Raw genomic sequence first — 16,592 nt, 5'->3', positions numbered from 1 at the left:
CATGTCGTTCAGCATCATCCAAAGGTCTTACTCAAGGACAAGCGGAAGAAGTCGGGCACCTCGGCTCCACATTTTCCCCAAAGTGCCATCTCTCACTTCCGAAACTTTGCGGGACCATCAACACAACTCCTCAACCTCTCCAATCATTAACCGGGTTCTTGTCACTCTTGTACACACATCAGGTACATGCAACATCACGGAATAACTCGAGGAGGATACGAAACAGGTGAGTGAGTTCAAAAAAATTGAAAGAATTGAGAAAATATTTCTACAACATAAAAGAAAAAAAGGACGCCGTCCACCCCAATTGCACTCCTGCCCCCCAAGTCTATTGTTTTTGGTTTACAAGAAAGAGAAGTTTTGGTTTTGTGTTGCTTCATCTTCCGCTCTCTTCTTGTCCTTCTCTTTTCCTTCTCAATCTGTCGATCGTTGGTGGGTGCGTTTCATGAGATGTGGGGATCAGGTGAGAGGTCGTATGAGAGATGCATGATGAAGAATGCATGATGTGAAAAAGGAAAAGAGGTGGGTATTTGGGCGCTTATTCGCGGGAGACGTCGCGGCCAAAGGTCTTTGCCTTGATCCAGTCCATGAGGACGAGGACACGGTTGCGAGCTGTTTTCACATTTCGTTAGCTCGGTTGTTTCTTCTCTTGTTTTCTTTCCTTCTTCCATCCACGCCATGCTAATCTTGGGACAGGAAAAGACGTATCGGGGAACAACTTACTGCTGAAGCACATGCTGAGGTAGGCACTACGCCAGAAGAAGTATGTGAGGGTACCACCGGTAGCAAGGTTACCGGTCAACCAGGAGATATCGGCAACGGCCTTCTCGCTACCAATGTATGCGAGCGAGCCCTGGTGAGAGTACTCGAAAGGACCCATCTGGTTGGCGCGGCGAAGACGCTTCTGGAGATCCTTGATGTTGGCAAAGATCTGGTCACGGGCATCCTTGGGGGCGGTCTCCTGGGCAGCGGAAAGGCTCTTGAGCTCCTGCTCAATCTCGTCGGACTTGGCCATCTGGTTGAAGAGGCGGGCGAGGAAAGCACCCTCCTGGGCGGCGACCTGGGCAGTGGGGGCGTAGTTGGCAACAGCACAGTCACCGACGGCCCAGATGTTCTCGGCGCCCTTGACGACAAGGTACTCGTTGACGTTCAAACCACGACGGGCATCGGCCTGAGCGGGGATCTGGGACATCAAATCCTTGACAACGGGACGGACAGCGTTACCGGTGGCCCAGACGAGCAGACCGTAGGGAATCTTCTCCATGACCTTCTTGCCATCGGGACCAACAAACTCAGCCTCGATGTATTCCTTGGTAACGTTCTTGACCATGGTCTTGGTACGGATGTCAATGGTCTCCTCCTTGAAGGTTTGCTCGGTGTAGTCAATCAACTGCTTGGAGAACATGGGAAGAACCTATCGTGGATAGTCAGCAAATCTGCACACGACCAATCTGGGATAACCATGACATACACTGGGAAGGGCCTCAACGAGAGTGACACGGAACTGATCGGCAATTTCGGGCATCCAGGTCTTGAGGTCGTTCTCGAAGAAGTCTTGGAGCTCACCAGCGAACTCGACACCGGTAGGGCCACCACCAACGACGACCATGTGGAGAAGACGCTTGCGCTCCTCAGGGCTCTGGTCCTTGAAAGTGGCGGTTTCACAGCAGTCCATAATACGCTTGCGGATACGTTGAGCGTCGGCAACCTCCTTCAGGAAGCAAGAGTGCTCGCGGACACCAGGGATACCTAACCAAGACATGTCAGCACTACCTCCCGGCTATCTTTTGTTTTTCCCAACATACCGAAAGTAGCATTCTCGGCGCCGACACCGACGACGAGCATATCGAAAGGAACCTCGGACAAGGAAGTAGCACCCTTGACCTCGGACTCGTCGTTGATGTAGACGATCTTCTTGGTGTAGTCAATCTTGGTGGCTTCGGCTTCGTAGAACTTGACGGCGGCTTTCTTGTGACGGAGGAAGTTGCGAACAGGCTCCATGATGGAGCGGTGCTCGATGGTACCGGTTGTGCAAGAGGGCAGAAGAGGCGTGAAGAGGAAGTAGTTGCGAGGAGAGATGACAATGACGTTGTAGTTTTCGGTGTCGAGCTTCTTGAGAAGGGAGACGGCACCCCAGCCGGTACCTGCACGCTGCTGTCAGCTCAGAGCTCAAGGTTATGTCGTCGCACGCCTGCAAGACACATACCGAGAATGACGAGGGTCTTCTTGGTCGGGTCGGGCTCGGGTTGGTCGCCAGGAGTTCTGTTCTCGTAGATGGAGTAGCCGGTGTAGACAAGGCCAGCAATGGCCGAGAGGTAGGTTGCTCTCCATGCCCAGCGGAAGACACGGAAGCCGCTCTTCTTGGGCTTGACGACGTCGGCGTATGAGCGTCTGAAGGACTGGCGCAGCTGCTGCTGGCTCAGGGTGGCACGCGGCGAGGGCTGGGCGCGCGAAGCGAAGCTCTGCTTGTTGGCGGTCGCAAAGGTGCGCTTGGAGGCACCAATTGCAGCGCGCATCGAGGCGACTACGGGCCTCATAGCTGATGCGGCAGCCATCAGAGGAGGGACGGGGGTGAGGCGAGGGGAGTTGGGGTGGTTGAGCGGAGAGAAGATGGTGCTCAGCAGCTTCCAGTAATAACAAAATCAACCCCCGATGCGATAAGCAACATTTTTTGAGCCCCGACCCTGCGCATGAGCTAAGAAAACGCTCGGGCTTATCCCGAACGAATGAACCTTCCAAGCCAGATCTTACTTCGATCTTCTTGCTGCAACATGCACCACCTCCTTCTGCCCGCTATCCATGTTTCCACTACATGCTCTATCTTGCCTCAGGTCCGGATTGACCTTCACTCATTGTACACATTGTCGCGTTGTACCTTGTGAAGTCCTACTGGACCTTGCTTTTTGCTGACCAGGAGCCCTGTGCTTCTCTTAAGTCCGACGATAAACATTTCTCAGCGGGTGATTCCATTGAATACGTTTTAGCCGTGTTTTGTAGTCAACAATTTTGACCTCGTTGAACTTATCAAACTTGTTTTAACCCGCCGTCGGCCCTCGCAATTGCGTGCCCAGAGTTGCTCGGTAGAAGGCGCCGCCGACTGCCTGATCCATCTTGTGTGCACTTTACTCAGTAGATTTGGTTCCAATCGGTGACTGTTCGAAGCTCTACTCCGAAGTTCTTCATGCAACTTTTCTCCCCACGTGTAGTGTCATCAAGAGAGTTCCATTGAAATGGTTGCTCAGATCGCTGCAGCAGATCTTGGTTTCAACGTGTGGCGTGCTGTCATACTCGATGAGTCGGCCCTTTATCGATGTGTACCGGTACCGGCGGAAGCGACGTTCTCCCGAGACTGCTGTCTTGTGAAACGTCAACACCAGACACATCGTTGCCAGTCGGCGACTGCTCGCCATCGGCAACAACTACGCTTACGCGACGAACCACCTCATTGTTATCGTATTGAGCTTTGCAGTCGGCGTCTCGATTTTTAGACTCATCTGTGACAAAACCCGGTCCTACAGCCAGTAAGTTCTATGTAGTGTGAGACCCTACATCGACATCACAGAAGAGAGCAATTATACATGATTGTATCTGAGGATCATCCCGATTATCCTGAGTCTCGTTGTGTGGCACTGTCTGATGTCTACGCCTCTTACAGTATGCTTCCAAGATGGGCCATCTCCGACTGCCTCCGGAACTTCTGCTTCTGGTGATGAAGCACGTCAACCACGGCGAAAAATATGAAGCCGCGCAGAACTCGCTCCGCAATGCCATACTGGTCAACCACGAATGGGCTGAAGCTGGTACTCACATACTATGGCAGAGTGTACCAGTACCGATGTTGGCCCGTGTATCAGAAGATCGGAGACAGTATTATGCAAACAAGATGACTGAGCTCTTCATCGAGAACGAAGAGGAATCAAAGTACCACGAGATTTTCAAGGATCTCATATTTCCGCGCTTGAAAACTGCATACATCGACAGGATCAAGCTCAAACGAGGGGAGAAGGTACACCTCACCCAGTACATGCAACCACGGCTGAAAAACTTCCACTTCCGGGGAGGTGCTTTGTGCGAAAATGCTCTTGCAACTCTAGGATCAAATTGCCCCCACCTCGAGGAAGTTTCTCTAGAAGAGCCGATTGACGGTTCTGGCGAGGACCGCTATCTTCAGCTCTTTACAGGTTGCAAAGCGTTGGAGCTCATCGACCTCGGCGATGGCTGGGCGGGCTCAATCACCCCCGAACTGTTCGCAGGGTTGGCCGGTCACGAGCAACTTGTCAAAATCGAGATCAAACCCCTCATTTCAGACTCTACAATTCTCGGAGGTCTTCGTATGGTTTCCAACCCTTTCAGTAATATCCAGTCGCTTCACTTGACTCTGAAATCGGTGTCTGTTGCACGTTTGGCATCAGCTGCTCCATCCGTACGCACACTGTTCCTCGTTATTGAAGACTCTGAACACGATGCCCTTGCGTCTCTCGCACTGATGACAAGTTTGGTGCACCTCGAATTGACTTATCTCGATGAAACAGAACTTTCACCAGAGGGATTTCATGCCTTGGAGAAGATGAAGAATCTCGAAGTCCTCTTGTTGGAGTCGAGAGTAGAGTCACTGTCAGCAATGTGGTTGGACGATGCTTCGTTCGCGCAGTTCATCTCAAAGCTGCCAAAGATAACCAACTTCGAGTTCAAAGTGGACAGCGACCTCACTGTCTCGGCTCTCACCTCACTCGCCAGCAAGTGCTGACATTTTGTAGATCCTCCAATGCTACAACCGCCGAAAGGGCTACACAAATCGCCGATCTCATACTTCGACACTGCCCGGTGGTCGAACAGCTGAAATTCCATGATTACTATGAGAACAGGCTTGCAAAGCTTGCACTCAGGGCCTTTGAGTCGAAAGTTGACGGTCATTTCTGCACACCTATATTGACTTCGTTCCGATCTCTTGAGAATTCCTCCTTCATCAAGTTTCACCCAAGCGAGACCAGGATCTATTACGATAGCGACGACGATCGTTACTAGTTATCATGTAGCATGTGTTCTCATATAACGTAGACGTAGCCGCAAAGAAATTGACCCGGCACCGAACTCCCTCCTACAGGCCTTGCATTTTCTTGGCTGCAAAGATGCAGGATGCTTTTAATGATTAAGTACATGTCCATTGAGAGCGATACTGCCTCTTGATCTCTTCGGACCTCTATCAAAAACCGAAAATCATTGTGCCTTTTGACTATCGTGTTGCAAGGAGCCTTTGCCAGGCTAATAGCTCAGTTCTGGAGTTCCTGTGCCCCTATATCCACGTTACTACATCCAGGATACTAATGGCCAACAGAAGAGTGCTTAAAACCAGCAATATACCACGTTGATGATGTATCTATGATCGACGAAAACAAAGTCAGCAGTCATGCTATCACTCAACTAGTATACTCTTTATATAAGAAAATGATAACATCTTGCACGAAATCATTGTTACAATAGTTCCCACGGAATGGTTGACCAGCGACGATAACGGGGCTCGCCGAAGAAACGAGATACGGGGCAGGGTTACTCACAACCACCAACGTACCTTCCTACATATCCATACCCAAAAAGTCAACACAATGTCAAAAGCATCGGCAGATATCCCCGTAATCGACATTTCACCCTCGAATTCGGAAGCCGCGAAGCAGATTCTCGCTGCTGCGGAAAACAATGGCTTCCTGTTCATCGAGAACAATGCGGCCGCGGGAATGCCACCGGCCAAAGTTGACGAGATGTTTGATCTGGTAAGGAAATACTGATGGATTAGCTAGAGCTTAGATGCTAAAGAAACGATCAGAGTAAAAAGTTCTTCCAAGGCCCAGTGGAGAATAAGAAAGAATGTCCCACGCAGAATAATCGGGGATGGGTCTCCATGCAGCAGGAGACATTGGATCCTGGTAATCAGAAAGTAAGACCATAGAACACAGATGCTTTAAACGATTCCCAAGCTAACATCAGTACTAGCGAGGCGATTTCAAAGAGTACATCCAATCGCGCCTCCTTCCTACTTGTGTCACTGACCACACAGCACAGAGCCTTCAACCTCGGCGAATTCGCCAACAACAAACCCAACCAACCACTACCCAAACCATTCTCAAACAATGTGAACACAGTCGCGGACTTCAGTAAATCTTGCCATGCCCTCTGCAATAGAATACTCGAACTTTTCGCAGAAGCCTTGGATATCCCATCTGATTGGTTTAGCTCACGACATGATCAGTCAAATGGAGCTTCAGGAACCATCATGAGATTGCTCTATTATCCTTCCGTCTCAGATAATTTGGCACCAGAAGAAGACGACATACGCGCCGGTGTACGCTTTTGCTTCCTCGCATCCTCTTATCTCCACTGACACATCAACACAGGCCCACAGCGACTACGGCACCCTAACCCTTCTCTTCCAACTTCCCTCCCAGCCAGGCCTAGAAATTCTCACACCCTCTGGTACTTGGTCTAGCGTCCCCGTTGACCCAAAGAACACTCTTCCCATCGACCCTTCTGCACCTCTGCCTATTCTAGTAAACATAGGCGACCTAATGTCATATTGGACGAACGGGTTGTTGAAGAGTACTGTGCACAGGGTCATCTTCCCAAAGGAGGCGAGAAAAGGTGGAGAGGATAGGTACAGCATGGCTTACTTCTGTCATCCGTTGGATGAGGCCGAATTGGTGGCTGTGCCTAGTAAGCGCATTGAGCAATACAAGGGTCAAGGCGGAGTGGAGAAAGGTGGGAAAGTGTTGACGGCGAAGGATCATTTGCTCGAGAGATTGGCTGCAACTTATGGTACAAAGGCGTAGGTAGGGTTGTAAATAAACGGCAGCAGCGAATGGTAGCTCGACAGCATAGAAGCACTTTCTCGAACGCAGAAGTAATAAACGATGGAGAAACAGTTGCTAGGAGCGGGAAAAGAGTGTATGAATATCTATGCGAATGCTTGTGCTAAGATGCGGGTACAGGTAAAGACAGACAATGCTAGCAAGTACTTGGTCTATGATCCAAGAAAGCGCTCTCCTAAATCAGACAACATTCAACACACCGAAACCGGGGGGAAAACAAATAAATCAGAAGGTCCGAAAAGGGGGGTATCTCTTATGCTTTGGAACGCCATGAGGGTGCGAAGGAAACTTTTTTCTTTCTTGCTTTTTCAATGGAGTCTTAGCTCCTTCGAGGTCGTAGGGCCCCTTGTGTCTGTTCGATGAATTGCTTCAGACGCTCGGGTGACTTGCGTACAATGTGATATTCGCCAGGCGCATCGGTCCAGCTTACACACTTGGAGTAAAATGGCAGTTTACGTTCGTCTACGAGTAGATGTCGAGGGTCGTGTTGGTTACGATCACTGATTTCGTAGCCTTCTTGCTTGAATGGTTTGAGACTGATGATGCGGCATCCATCCTTGAGGTCCAGGAAGCGATCCATAATCTTGCTGTTGAGATCTGGGCTAAAAGCTTGATTGTTGACGAGGACAACGTCGGCGCGCTTGAGGACTTCGCCAATCTTCTGGTTTGCAAGAAAGTCGCCCTTAAGCAGGTGTACCTTGCCTACAGAAAGGCCCCACATGCGCGCGCGAGCAGGGAACTCTTTGGCTTGTAGGTCAGCAAGCTTGCATGGGTTGTCCATGACTTCGCAACCCCAGCTCTCGCAGCCAGTCTCGAGAGCAGCCTGTAGACAGACATTGCCGACGCCAGAACCCAGATCAACAAATACGTGGTCGGATTTGAGTTCGGCCATGTTGAGCATTTCCGAGACGAGCGGTGGTAACAATTCGCCATAGACGTTGTCGGTGCCGTTTTGATAGGCCTTGAGACTGTCGACTTGAGGCGAGACTGTACGAGTGTAGATTTGATCAAGAATGCGCTGAATCCATTCGAGAGTCAAACTATGCTTTGTGGACAGCTCATTGCTGATTGTTCCGTCTCTTTTCGCCTTTACAAGCATCGTGTTGAAGTCTTGTATGGTGCTAACGTAGTCTTCCTTGGAACCCTTGCTTGCTGCGCGGAGCAGGCGGCGTTCGAAACCATGTTCATCATCAAGATGTTTTTGGGCGAGGTTTTCGGGGAAGTAATTCTGGCAGATGTACTTGATTGTCTCTCTGATGTCATCCAGGGGTTGGTAGTCTTGCTGTACACCGTTCTTGACCAGAGTGAATTTTTCAGGTATGCATAAACCAGGATATTGCAGTTTGACTGCGGTCGGAGTGCTTCCAGGAAAGACGGGCTTGTACGACTTGGCTAGATCTCCAGCGACCAGAGAAGCGCCAGAGACATAGTCGAAGCGGCCTTCATCCTTGCGCAGTCTGGAGTCCTCGAGCTTGCGATTGGGGTCCTCGGAGGTGGCACGCGACTTGATGCGCTTCCTTGCATCGACCGAGGAAGCACTACTTTCCAGGCCGCTATCGTCGTCATCGTCGCTGAAGACTTGTGTGGGTGTCGATGCCTTGCGCTTGACGACCCTCCTGACCCTGTCTTTGGGCTCTTTCGGTGCTGATAGCCTATCTCTTGTCGTCGACTGTTGCGAAGGACGCTTCGGAAGTGGTGAAGGCCGTGACGGGGCAGCAGCAGGTTTCACGATCCTCTTGACGGGTACAGAGACGGTAACGGTTTTGATGACAGGCTTGTTCTTCGGGCCTGCAGTGCCGAAGAAATTCATGCTGGGCGGTCAAGAGAGTCGGGGTGGAGGGGGAGGAGATGGAAGAGATGCAGCGAGCGCGGGGCGTAAGAATGTGGCTGTCGACAGAGCAATTGGTGGTGGGAGAGTACGAGATACAAGGTTGACACAGGTCACGGAAACAAAGAATTGGATGGCAAACGAATACGAAACGACGCGGCTCGGATCAGGTCGCGTGCACGCTCCCCGTAAATGCCTAAAGTGCTTACAGCTCTTGGCAACCTCCTCTCCTTCCATAGCTAAGGTAAACATTGTTTGCTCTTTCCCGCATGCCATCAGATGCCTCTTGCCAGATGCTTCGAGATTGGCCACCCATGCCCTCGGCTTCGAACCTGTTTGCTTCACCTCGGTCTCTGATTAGCATGTCGGCGACTTCCTTCCTGACTGAGGGAAGTCGGCGTCTTTTGTAAACTTGACAAACGTCATCGTGCGCTCGACAGCACGTAGCTCCTTCCTCGATATAAGTATTCCTGTTCGTCCTCTTTCCATCCCTCGAACAAACATCTTGAAAGAACCCTGCCTTCGTCAACGACCATGGACAACATTCCGACCACCAACGAGACCAAAGGCCAGCCCGAGTCGCTCACAAACAAGGTCCTCGAGACTGGAGCTGGCGCAACACAGAACTTCGCCCCACCAAAGCGTATCTGCGCCCATCTGAATGCTTTCCACGCCTACGCCAATGATCTTACTCGTTGTGTCGAGACCAACCACTACTGTGCTCACTTGAACGATGGTACCATGCCTCCGCCGTCTTGTCTGCCAGCTCACTAACCCGACTTCCAGAGGTGCGACAATGCCTCCTCTACGACTCGCCAGAACCAAACGCCCGTCTCATCGGCATCGAGTACATGATCAGCGCCCGTCTCTACGAAACTCTTGAGCACGAAGAGCACAAATACTGGCACTCGCACGTCTTCGAAGTCAAGTCTGGCATGCTCCTTATGCCCCGCCCCACTGGTATTCCTGCAGCTGTCTGGGAGGTTGCAGAGAACAAAGAGATGGAAGACGTTGTCACACTGTACGGCAAGATCTTCCACTTGTGGCAGACAGACAAGGGTCACAAGCTTCCTCTGGGCGAGCCTCAGCTCATGACCAGCTACACCGACTATAACCAGTTCGACTTTGATGAGAAGGTCGGAGACAGAGACAGAAGGTTTGGCGAAGACCACCGTCACAAGCGTGAGGTTCGCGAGTACATCAAGGAGCCCACCATCCACCCAGGTTAGTATTCTTCGGCACCAATTTCACAGACAGAACTGACATTATTTAAGACGCTGATGCTGCATGGCACGGAACTTCTGACGGCAAACAACAGGCACACCCTTCCGTCAAGCAGGACAGTCACAGCGCTGCCTAACTGCTGTCTGCATGACACACTTTTAATGAATATCACGAAATAATCATTCCCTTCCCTCTCTGTGCAGGAACTCCTTGACTTCATTGAAACTGCGATCTCCTGGATCTGTCCGCCGTTGACCTAATGTATAGTCGTGGTTCTTTCCTCGTTGGTCGGGGCGGACGTCGAAGTCGAAGCAGTTCATTCATCACCAAACCGAGCTCTCAGCCGACCGAGGTGTCTTTGTAAGATGCCATCGAATCACGAGACGATTTTCCATGTAGGTACCATCTCGAGAGAGCACAAGAGGTTATCCGCTCTCAGTGAACACGTATGTGATTGCCAAACCCATCCTGCCTTTTGATAGCTGCCTCGACTCTCAATCTGTGCACGGAGATCTTGGTTTCCTAGATTTCCTGTCCTCGTGTATGTACATCATTGCGTTGGTCGTACTCACCATTGTGCTTGATTTAACTTGTGAGTCGTAACCAACCTGAACCACTTTCTGCCTTTTGATAGTCCGCTCTACATGGCTCAAGCGTGATAGGAGCGGAGCAGTCACAGGCTTTTGGAACAAAATCAGGCATGTTTTGGTAGGAGTTTGCTGTTTTGACAAGACGAAATTGATATTACTTCGATCGTCAATTCAAATCATTGATATGTCCTTGCTGTAGCGATCCCATCTACTTCTTCCAATACAAGGCCATGTTCTCGAAAACGTCGGATGGCTTGCACGATGGCACACAGGGACATATGGGAAGCACGACTTCGTGCATGTCCACACTCTCCCTGCCCTCCATGAAGGCTTTCACAACACCAAGGACGTCTGTGCTGTCTCTGATTCCACCGGCATGGCCTTTACACTCCAGAGCCCCTTCAATCGACTTTTCAATCTTCTAAGCAGAGCAATTTTATTAGTGTCAAGTTCGCTGAGGTCTGTTTGGCTGGAGACGACTTACGTTGATCAGGCACATTGCAGGAGAGCTTGGGTAGATGCCATAATAGGCGATGACATGAGGTGCGTTGAGAGCAACCACAAAGGTCTTGTCGCCGGTGTGTTTGATGGTGAAGGCTTCAGGGCTCTGCACCACTTCTCCTCCCAGATCGGTCAGGAGACGGTCGTCGGCGGTGCAGAATATCGGGTCCTGGAAGATGAGTTTGGGGTTGGGAGTCTTGTTGCGCTGTGCGTGTCGTTTGACTGTTTTCACATTTTCTCGTCAGTTATCTGTATCTTCGAATGGGGAAGCACTGGAACACCTTACCGAGGTGGAAGATGGCCAGGATCAAGCCGAGTTCGTGTTCCCAGATGGTGTTGTTGATGTCGCAGTCGAAGATGCTGCCCAGGGCAAGGACGACGACCTTTTCAATGCATTGAGTCTGCAGTACACAAAGGATCTGCGCGCGCGCTCCGCTCTTGGCCATCAAGTCGAGGCAGTATCTGGAAAGGAGAGCATGGTCAGCTAAGAAACTCATAGTATCAGATCGAACTTACTCCTTGCGCTGCTCAAGATGCTGCTTGAATTCGTCGGAAAGGACACCAGGTGTTTCCTTACAAACGGGAAACTGCTTTCCCTCTTCCTCTGTGTGATGTGTTAGCATTGATCAGAACAACTGAGTTTAGATGGAATGGGAGCCTACCAATGGCCTTGTAGGCATCGAACTTCTCGGTGTCGTACTCATTGTTCTCCAGCATGTGCGTGTAAGGCATCATACCGTATGATTTGAGCCATGTCTCCCTTTCGGCGATTGAGTGGAGTAGAAGGTCCCATGCGGCGTCGCTACTATTACCGCTGCTGCTGCTATCGCTGCCACTACTGCTAGCACTGTCGCTGTTGGAGCTCATGATGGAAGTGTATAGTTTGTGCGTTGTTGTGATGATGAAAGCCGGCTTATGTTACGCCCAGCAGCTACGAATGTCAAAAGTGTCAAGGGTTTCTGACATGCGGGAAGTGAACAGAATGATGTCTCGAATAAAATCACTTCAGATACTTGTTGTTTGTACACCATGTTTGACATAGATTACTGGTCGCAGACGACAAAGAATGGCAAGAAGTGGTGTTGGGCTGTTGCCTATTTTCCTATCCAGAACAGCACTTCGAGGGATGACTATCTATGACACGAAGCCTAGATAGCGATTGACATTTGAGACTTCTTCTACACCACAGTCAGCACAGAGTGCAAGCGTGTGATCAAGGCAGCTTCCAATGGTTCGAGACATGGTCGCAAGCAAGGATGATAAGACGGACGACATGTTCAATGCATTATCGAGACATGGAAAGTATTCACTCCACCAACCCGACCCAATGATTTGCAAGCAAAGGGTGTACCATCGTCTCCCTTCACAAAGATTCCAGCCACTTCTTCGCCTTGTTTCCGAGCTTTCCCACCTTCTTTGCCTCGCGCGTGGCATCCACCTTTTCACCCTGCCAGTACACCCACATGTTGACGAGAAAGTTGTCTAGTCCACGATCAGGGATGGAAGGATACAGATGATGCATGGCCTGATGGAGTTCGGCCTTCTGTCTACCAATCATGAATGATTCGGCGGTACCACGGACGTCGAAGTTGGGTGGGAAGTCGCTGTACTTGGATTGGAGATATAGTGCACCATCGATGGTTTGCTTGAGGTCCTGTGGATTCTGTCAGGCTCGTGTCTGAGTTGAGGAACGGATGTCAGGGCTTACTGTTGAGATACAGACGGCAGGCCGGGTCTGGAGGAGGTCTTGAAAGTACATGGTCAGAGGCGGGCATTTGGCAAACACCAGGGTTTTCTCGTCAATGTAACGCATAAATGCCTCTGGGTCTTGAATCACTTGACCACCAAGGTCTTGCAGCAAGCGATGGTCGGCGGCACAGAAGCTGGGGTCTTGGAAGTAAAGCTTGGGTGTACGAGTCTTCTTGCTCTGGGCTTGCTGTTTGGCTACCTCTCGTCAGTGTCTTGGTTGTTGCTGAGACGGATCCCCGAGCGATTGAACTCACCTAGCTCGAAGATGGCGAGCACGAAGCCCATCTCATGTTGCCAGAAGACATACTCGCCCGTGTGGCTGAAGATGCTGGCCGAGCCGAGGATGACAACCTTGTCGATAGTATGCTGCTTGATAGCATGAGAGACTTGAGAGCAAGCACCACTCCAGTTGACTGAAGTCAGGCACTCTCTGGGACATTGTGTTAGCAGGGTCGAAGGAAGCGGTAAATCAGTACCCACTGCTTGAGACCCTCAAGGTGCTGTTTAAATCCGGCAGACAGCACACCAGGTACCTTTTCGCAGGCTGGAAGGGTTTGGGCTGCGTCTTCTATCAGTACAATCCTGGCTGCTGGTGGGCTAGCAAACAGACTGTTCGTCTTCTTGAGAGATTCGGCTCTCTTCTTGTTGACCTTAGAGGTGTTGTAGTCGCTTGGAGATGTATAGGGCGCCATGCCGAAAGATCTGAGCCATGCTTCCTTCTCGACGATGTCTTGAGCAACCCGGTCTTCATCCTTGCCGCCGGTGAATGGTCCATCATACATGCTGTGTTTTGTCATTGTAGGTCGTGATGTGCGATCAAGAATTCACTCAAGAACAAATCAAGATGAAGGGGAAGTCGGGTTCATAATCAAGAGTTTCTAGGTCGTTTGGTGCTGTTTGTGCATTGCGTTTGTCGGAATTGATCGTCCTGAATTGTCCGGGAGCGGGAGTTTGGGAGCCTGGACTATGGTTTCTGTCGTTTGTGGCAGGATCCTTGGTTGGGGTCAATTTCGAACACCTTCCTCGCGCAGCATCCATGGAATCAATCCGTAAAAAGAGACCAAACTCTGTAATTGCCAGTACGATTCTCCGGAGAGAAGGTGTAGGTCCATCACACCCATTGTGTGTTTTCTGACCATCCAAAGGAATATACACTTTCAGGTCTAATTACTAAGCACACTGAAGACTGACATCCTAATCGGTATGATTACTACTACCGATCAGCATAGTCACACGTAAATTATAGTCTGGGATACCAGTGCGAGGTACGATGAGATTGATTGCATTGGATTCAAGAAGGATATTTGGTAGATATGAGATGTCCGCTTCATCATCCAAACCCAGACGTGGGTGATCCACGACTGCGTACGACGAATGACGAAGACCTCGGTTTAGATTGAAGGGTCGTTCCCGAGGGGTGTTTAATCTTGCTGCTTTGTCCACACTCGCTTCATCCTGGTTTGTTGGAGATGGCGGGCTCTAGCATATGAAACAGCTTGATGTGTTTGGGGGGGAGGAGGGAAGAAAGGAGAAAACTACTTGGCCTGCAGGCAACCCTCGATGTAAAGCAGCTGATTAGACATGATTGGTCTCGTAGCGTCGCTTTGACAGAGTGTGTTGCCCTTTGTCTACAATTAGAGATTGTTGTGGAAGGAGGTGAAAAGTTTCGGCAGAAGCTGCGGTTTTGATCAACAGGGCAGCGCACAGTCCATGTGCTCGACAAACAAAGCAAAGTCGACATCATCGATCAATCGCGTCTGCCCTCGACCACTTCGACCTTCTTTGAGATTGCGCCGCAGAAGGTGGCCATTTCAATCATGGTGAGTTTTCAATTCATACATGGCAACGTGTCAGGTCTAACATACAGTCCAGCCTCCCAAACGTAGCAAAGCAGCAGCCGGCAAAGCAGCAACGGCGGCGGCGACAGCACCAAAGAAACGCGCCTCTAAATTGGCAAAAGAGAACGACATCACCGCCGACCAAGAAAACGAGATCCTCGAAGCCTTTGCGTTATTCGCCGTGACGGACAACCCAGACTACTCGGATGAGAAGGAAGGAGTCTTGCGGACAGAAGATGTGCGACGCTGCCTCATCGCCCTCAATACCCCACCCACCTCGTCCGCAGAGCTGTCAGAGATCCTCGAAGCCGTAGACCCAGAAGAGAGTGGCTTTGTCACGTACGCATACTTTATCGCTGTGGCTGCACTCAAGCTTCATGCCAAACACAATGATCCCGAGCAACAGAACGAAGAAGTCGATGCTGCCTTCACACTTTTCACACGCGGAGAGGGCGACTTCATCACCCTGGCTCATCTGAGACGTGTAGCACGCGAGCTGAGAGAAGACGTTCCGGACAAGATGCTAAGAGATATGATCAAGGAAGCCACCAGTGGAGGTGGTCCTGTTGTAGGCAGAGAGGACTTCGAAGGCGTCATGAGAAGAGCTGGTGTTCTCGGTTAAACTACTCATCATCTACACACAACGACTAGGGATGGTTCGGTTTGCTTTTCTATGCGCTTTTTGTCGCCAAATACCCCATGTTCAGCAGGAGTCTTTCGGTATGCACTTTGTTTCATTGCTTCAACATAACCTACCTTTGCAATACTCTCTGGACCATCTTTTCGGTCGCCTCTCCGCGTTGTTGATACTCATCAGATGGATGAATGTAGTCAGGTATGAATGCTTGACGCCCAACAGTCGTCTCGTACGGCACGCACGTGGTCTATCTGGAGTCCACATTCGTCTTCTTGGCGGACTTGACCTTGCAAGCGATTACTGCACGCGCTTGAGATCCTGCAGCCTGGACGATCGCGTCAAGACGAACATTTCAGCGTGCAGCATCTCAATCAGCCTCAAAGCCAAGACGAAGATGATCGCGCTACTACAAAATCCCTAGGCGATACATCACAACTCATGCCCAAAGAAAATTCCTCCCAGCAACTACGATCGGATACATCCTCCGATCCCCGATCTTTCTTCTATGGCGCTTACGATGTCTGTACAATATTTGGGCTTTCGCAGACTCTACAAGAGCGAGCTCCTCTCCGATGTTGTCATCTCTTTTGGCGATAAGAAAGTTCCTGCACACAAAGTCATCTTGATGGGTGCCTCACGAAAACTTCAGGCACTGCTCCAGGATCAAAGTGTCGATTCTATCGACGTCAGCGCCCACGAACCTGAGGTGGTACATGCCATGCTTAGATGGATGTACGGATACTCTTGGGCCGGGCATCTGGATCCTAAGAAGTAGCGCAACGCACATTTGCACAAAAGACAGAATTCGCCATCAAGGTGTTCCTGATCGCCAACGAATACCAGATCAAGTCTCTGGGAATGGCGATCACTAAATATTTCGTCGACAGTTTGAGCGCTCGCATGATCAAGCAAAGGCCGAATTGCCACTCGATGTATCCTGCTGCAGGAGCGGAAGTCGGTGAAGTCATCAAACAGCTTCTGGAGCTATACAGAGATTCGAAGGGTATCGATCGTATGCTGTTGCATGGGGTTGTCGACTTTTGTACCACCAGCAATCTGTGGAGGTTCAAGAAGGACTGCGATGTCATGAAGCTACTCGAAACATACGAGCCCTTTTCTGCACGCATGATGCATCGAATGCAGCAGGACGAGGACGAGTCTTGAGGAGCCACGAACTGCCGTATCATCTCCACTTGGCTGCTCGATACGCTTACTTTGTCAAGTTTGATCACCGCAGCAAATCGCCTGGGATTCTGGGTATCATGGAGGTTTATGAGCCTTATCCTGCACATATGCTGCGTTATCTATGTAAAAAAGATATCTGGTGGTGGAGTTTGGTACAGTATGGGTTGGAGATATGTGCTT

General features: G+C 50.4%; 9 protein-coding genes across 9 annotated transcripts; 5 read left to right on the top strand and 4 right to left on the bottom strand.

Annotated features, from left to right (window-relative positions):
- Positions 1 to 282: 282 nt before the first annotated feature.
- Positions 283 to 2,518, bottom strand: M438DRAFT_345626 (FAD/NAD(P)-binding domain-containing protein; the record flags this gene model as incomplete). Its single annotated transcript, XM_029905494.1, has 5 exons — positions 283 to 612; positions 724 to 1,414; positions 1,472 to 1,749; positions 1,806 to 2,144; positions 2,207 to 2,518. Coding segments are annotated over 5 exons (1,694 nt in total), but the record flags the coding sequence as incomplete, so codon positions are not given.
- A 996-nt stretch (positions 2,519 to 3,514) lies between these two features.
- On the top strand, positions 3,515 to 5,100 carry M438DRAFT_345625 (uncharacterized protein). Its single transcript, XM_029905493.1, has one exon. The coding sequence runs from the start codon at positions 3,668 to 3,670 to the stop codon at positions 4,745 to 4,747; it is 1,080 nt and encodes a 359-aa protein (XP_029760689.1). The 5' UTR covers positions 3,515 to 3,667; the 3' UTR covers positions 4,748 to 5,100.
- A 503-nt stretch (positions 5,101 to 5,603) lies between these two features.
- M438DRAFT_273269 (iron/ascorbate family oxidoreductase) lies at positions 5,604 to 6,821 on the top strand (the record flags this gene model as incomplete). Its single annotated transcript, XM_029900619.1, has 5 exons — positions 5,604 to 5,768; positions 5,822 to 5,932; positions 5,989 to 6,005; positions 6,058 to 6,337; positions 6,390 to 6,821. The coding sequence occupies 5 exons, from the start codon at positions 5,604 to 5,606 to the stop codon at positions 6,819 to 6,821; spliced, it is 1,005 nt and encodes a 334-aa protein (XP_029760688.1).
- Positions 6,822 to 7,179: 358 nt separating this feature from the next.
- M438DRAFT_274086 (DOT1-domain-containing protein) lies at positions 7,180 to 8,670 on the bottom strand (the record flags this gene model as incomplete). Its single annotated transcript, XM_029900686.1, has 1 exon — positions 7,180 to 8,670. One exon carries the CDS (start codon positions 8,668 to 8,670, stop codon positions 7,180 to 7,182), a length of 1,491 nt encoding a protein of 496 aa, XP_029760687.1.
- A 287-nt stretch (positions 8,671 to 8,957) lies between these two features.
- On the top strand, positions 8,958 to 10,398 carry M438DRAFT_345622 (DUF1264-domain-containing protein). Its single transcript, XM_029905492.1, has 3 exons — positions 8,958 to 9,424; positions 9,475 to 9,912; positions 9,963 to 10,398. Exons 1-3 carry the CDS (start codon positions 9,223 to 9,225, stop codon positions 10,046 to 10,048), a joined length of 726 nt encoding a protein of 241 aa, XP_029760686.1. The 5' UTR covers positions 8,958 to 9,222; the 3' UTR covers positions 10,049 to 10,398.
- Positions 10,399 to 10,622: 224 nt separating this feature from the next.
- On the bottom strand, positions 10,623 to 11,878 carry M438DRAFT_405712 (uncharacterized protein). The gene is made up of 5 exons (XM_029909802.1): positions 11,666 to 11,878; positions 11,520 to 11,607; positions 11,290 to 11,465; positions 10,987 to 11,225; positions 10,623 to 10,923 (listed from the first exon to the last, which is right to left on the bottom strand). The coding sequence occupies exons 1-5, from the start codon at positions 11,868 to 11,870 to the stop codon at positions 10,711 to 10,713; spliced, it is 921 nt and encodes a 306-aa protein (XP_029760685.1). The 5' UTR covers positions 11,871 to 11,878; the 3' UTR covers positions 10,623 to 10,710.
- Positions 11,879 to 12,268: 390 nt separating this feature from the next.
- On the bottom strand, positions 12,269 to 12,783 carry M438DRAFT_345620 (uncharacterized protein). The gene is made up of 2 exons (XM_029905491.1): positions 12,712 to 12,783; positions 12,269 to 12,657 (listed from the first exon to the last, which is right to left on the bottom strand). Exons 1-2 carry the CDS (start codon positions 12,760 to 12,762, stop codon positions 12,367 to 12,369), a joined length of 342 nt encoding a protein of 113 aa, XP_029760684.1. The 5' UTR covers positions 12,763 to 12,783; the 3' UTR covers positions 12,269 to 12,366.
- A 1,767-nt stretch (positions 12,784 to 14,550) lies between these two features.
- M438DRAFT_296967 (EF-hand) lies at positions 14,551 to 15,292 on the top strand. Its single transcript, XM_029901928.1, has 2 exons — positions 14,551 to 14,572; positions 14,625 to 15,292. The coding sequence occupies exons 1-2, from the start codon at positions 14,570 to 14,572 to the stop codon at positions 15,210 to 15,212; spliced, it is 591 nt and encodes a 196-aa protein (XP_029760683.1). The 5' UTR covers positions 14,551 to 14,569; the 3' UTR covers positions 15,213 to 15,292.
- Positions 15,293 to 15,744: 452 nt separating this feature from the next.
- M438DRAFT_365394 (uncharacterized protein) lies at positions 15,745 to 16,432 on the top strand (the record flags this gene model as incomplete). Its single annotated transcript, XM_029907789.1, has 2 exons — positions 15,745 to 15,936; positions 16,026 to 16,432. The coding sequence occupies 2 exons, from the start codon at positions 15,745 to 15,747 to the stop codon at positions 16,389 to 16,391; spliced, it is 558 nt and encodes a 185-aa protein (XP_029760682.1). The 3' UTR covers positions 16,392 to 16,432.
- Positions 16,433 to 16,592: the final 160 nt, after the last annotated feature.

Source organism: Aureobasidium pullulans, assembly GCF_000721785.1.
Source record: "Aureobasidium pullulans EXF-150 unplaced genomic scaffold scaffold_9, whole genome shotgun sequence".
Lineage (NCBI taxonomy): Eukaryota > Fungi > Ascomycota > Dothideomycetes > Dothideales > Saccotheciaceae > Aureobasidium > Aureobasidium pullulans.
This window is presented reverse-complemented; position numbering and strand designations above follow the sequence as displayed.

Excerpts from the sequence above, each read along its gene's own strand:
- M438DRAFT_345622 (XM_029905492.1), top strand. The coding sequence starts at position 9,223 with ATGGACAACATTCCGACCACCAACGAGACCAAAGGCCAGCCCGAGTCG. Across the intron at positions 9,425-9,474 it reads CTGTGCTCACTTGAACGATG|AGGTGCGACAATGCCTCCTC; the intron begins GTACCATGCCTC and ends CCCGACTTCCAG. Across the intron at positions 9,913-9,962 it reads GGAGCCCACCATCCACCCAG|ACGCTGATGCTGCATGGCAC; the intron begins GTTAGTATTCTT and ends ACATTATTTAAG.
- M438DRAFT_405712 (XM_029909802.1), bottom strand. The coding sequence starts at position 11,870 with ATGAGCTCCAACAGCGACAGTGCTAGCAGTAGTGGCAGCGATAGCAGC. Across the intron at positions 11,608-11,665 it reads CGATGCCTACAAGGCCATTG|AGGAAGAGGGAAAGCAGTTT; the intron begins GTAGGCTCCCAT and ends CACATCACACAG. Across the intron at positions 11,226-11,289 it reads CCTGGCCATCTTCCACCTCG|TCAAACGACACGCACAGCGC; the intron begins GTAAGGTGTTCC and ends ATGTGAAAACAG.
- M438DRAFT_345620 (XM_029905491.1), bottom strand. The coding sequence starts at position 12,762 with ATGTACTTTCAAGACCTCCTCCAGACCCGGCCTGCCGTCTGTATCTCA. Across the intron at positions 12,658-12,711 it reads CTGCCGTCTGTATCTCAACA|GACCTCAAGCAAACCATCGA; the intron begins GTAAGCCCTGAC and ends CAGAATCCACAG.
- M438DRAFT_345625 (XM_029905493.1), top strand. The coding sequence starts at position 3,668 with ATGGGCCATCTCCGACTGCCTCCGGAACTTCTGCTTCTGGTGATGAAG.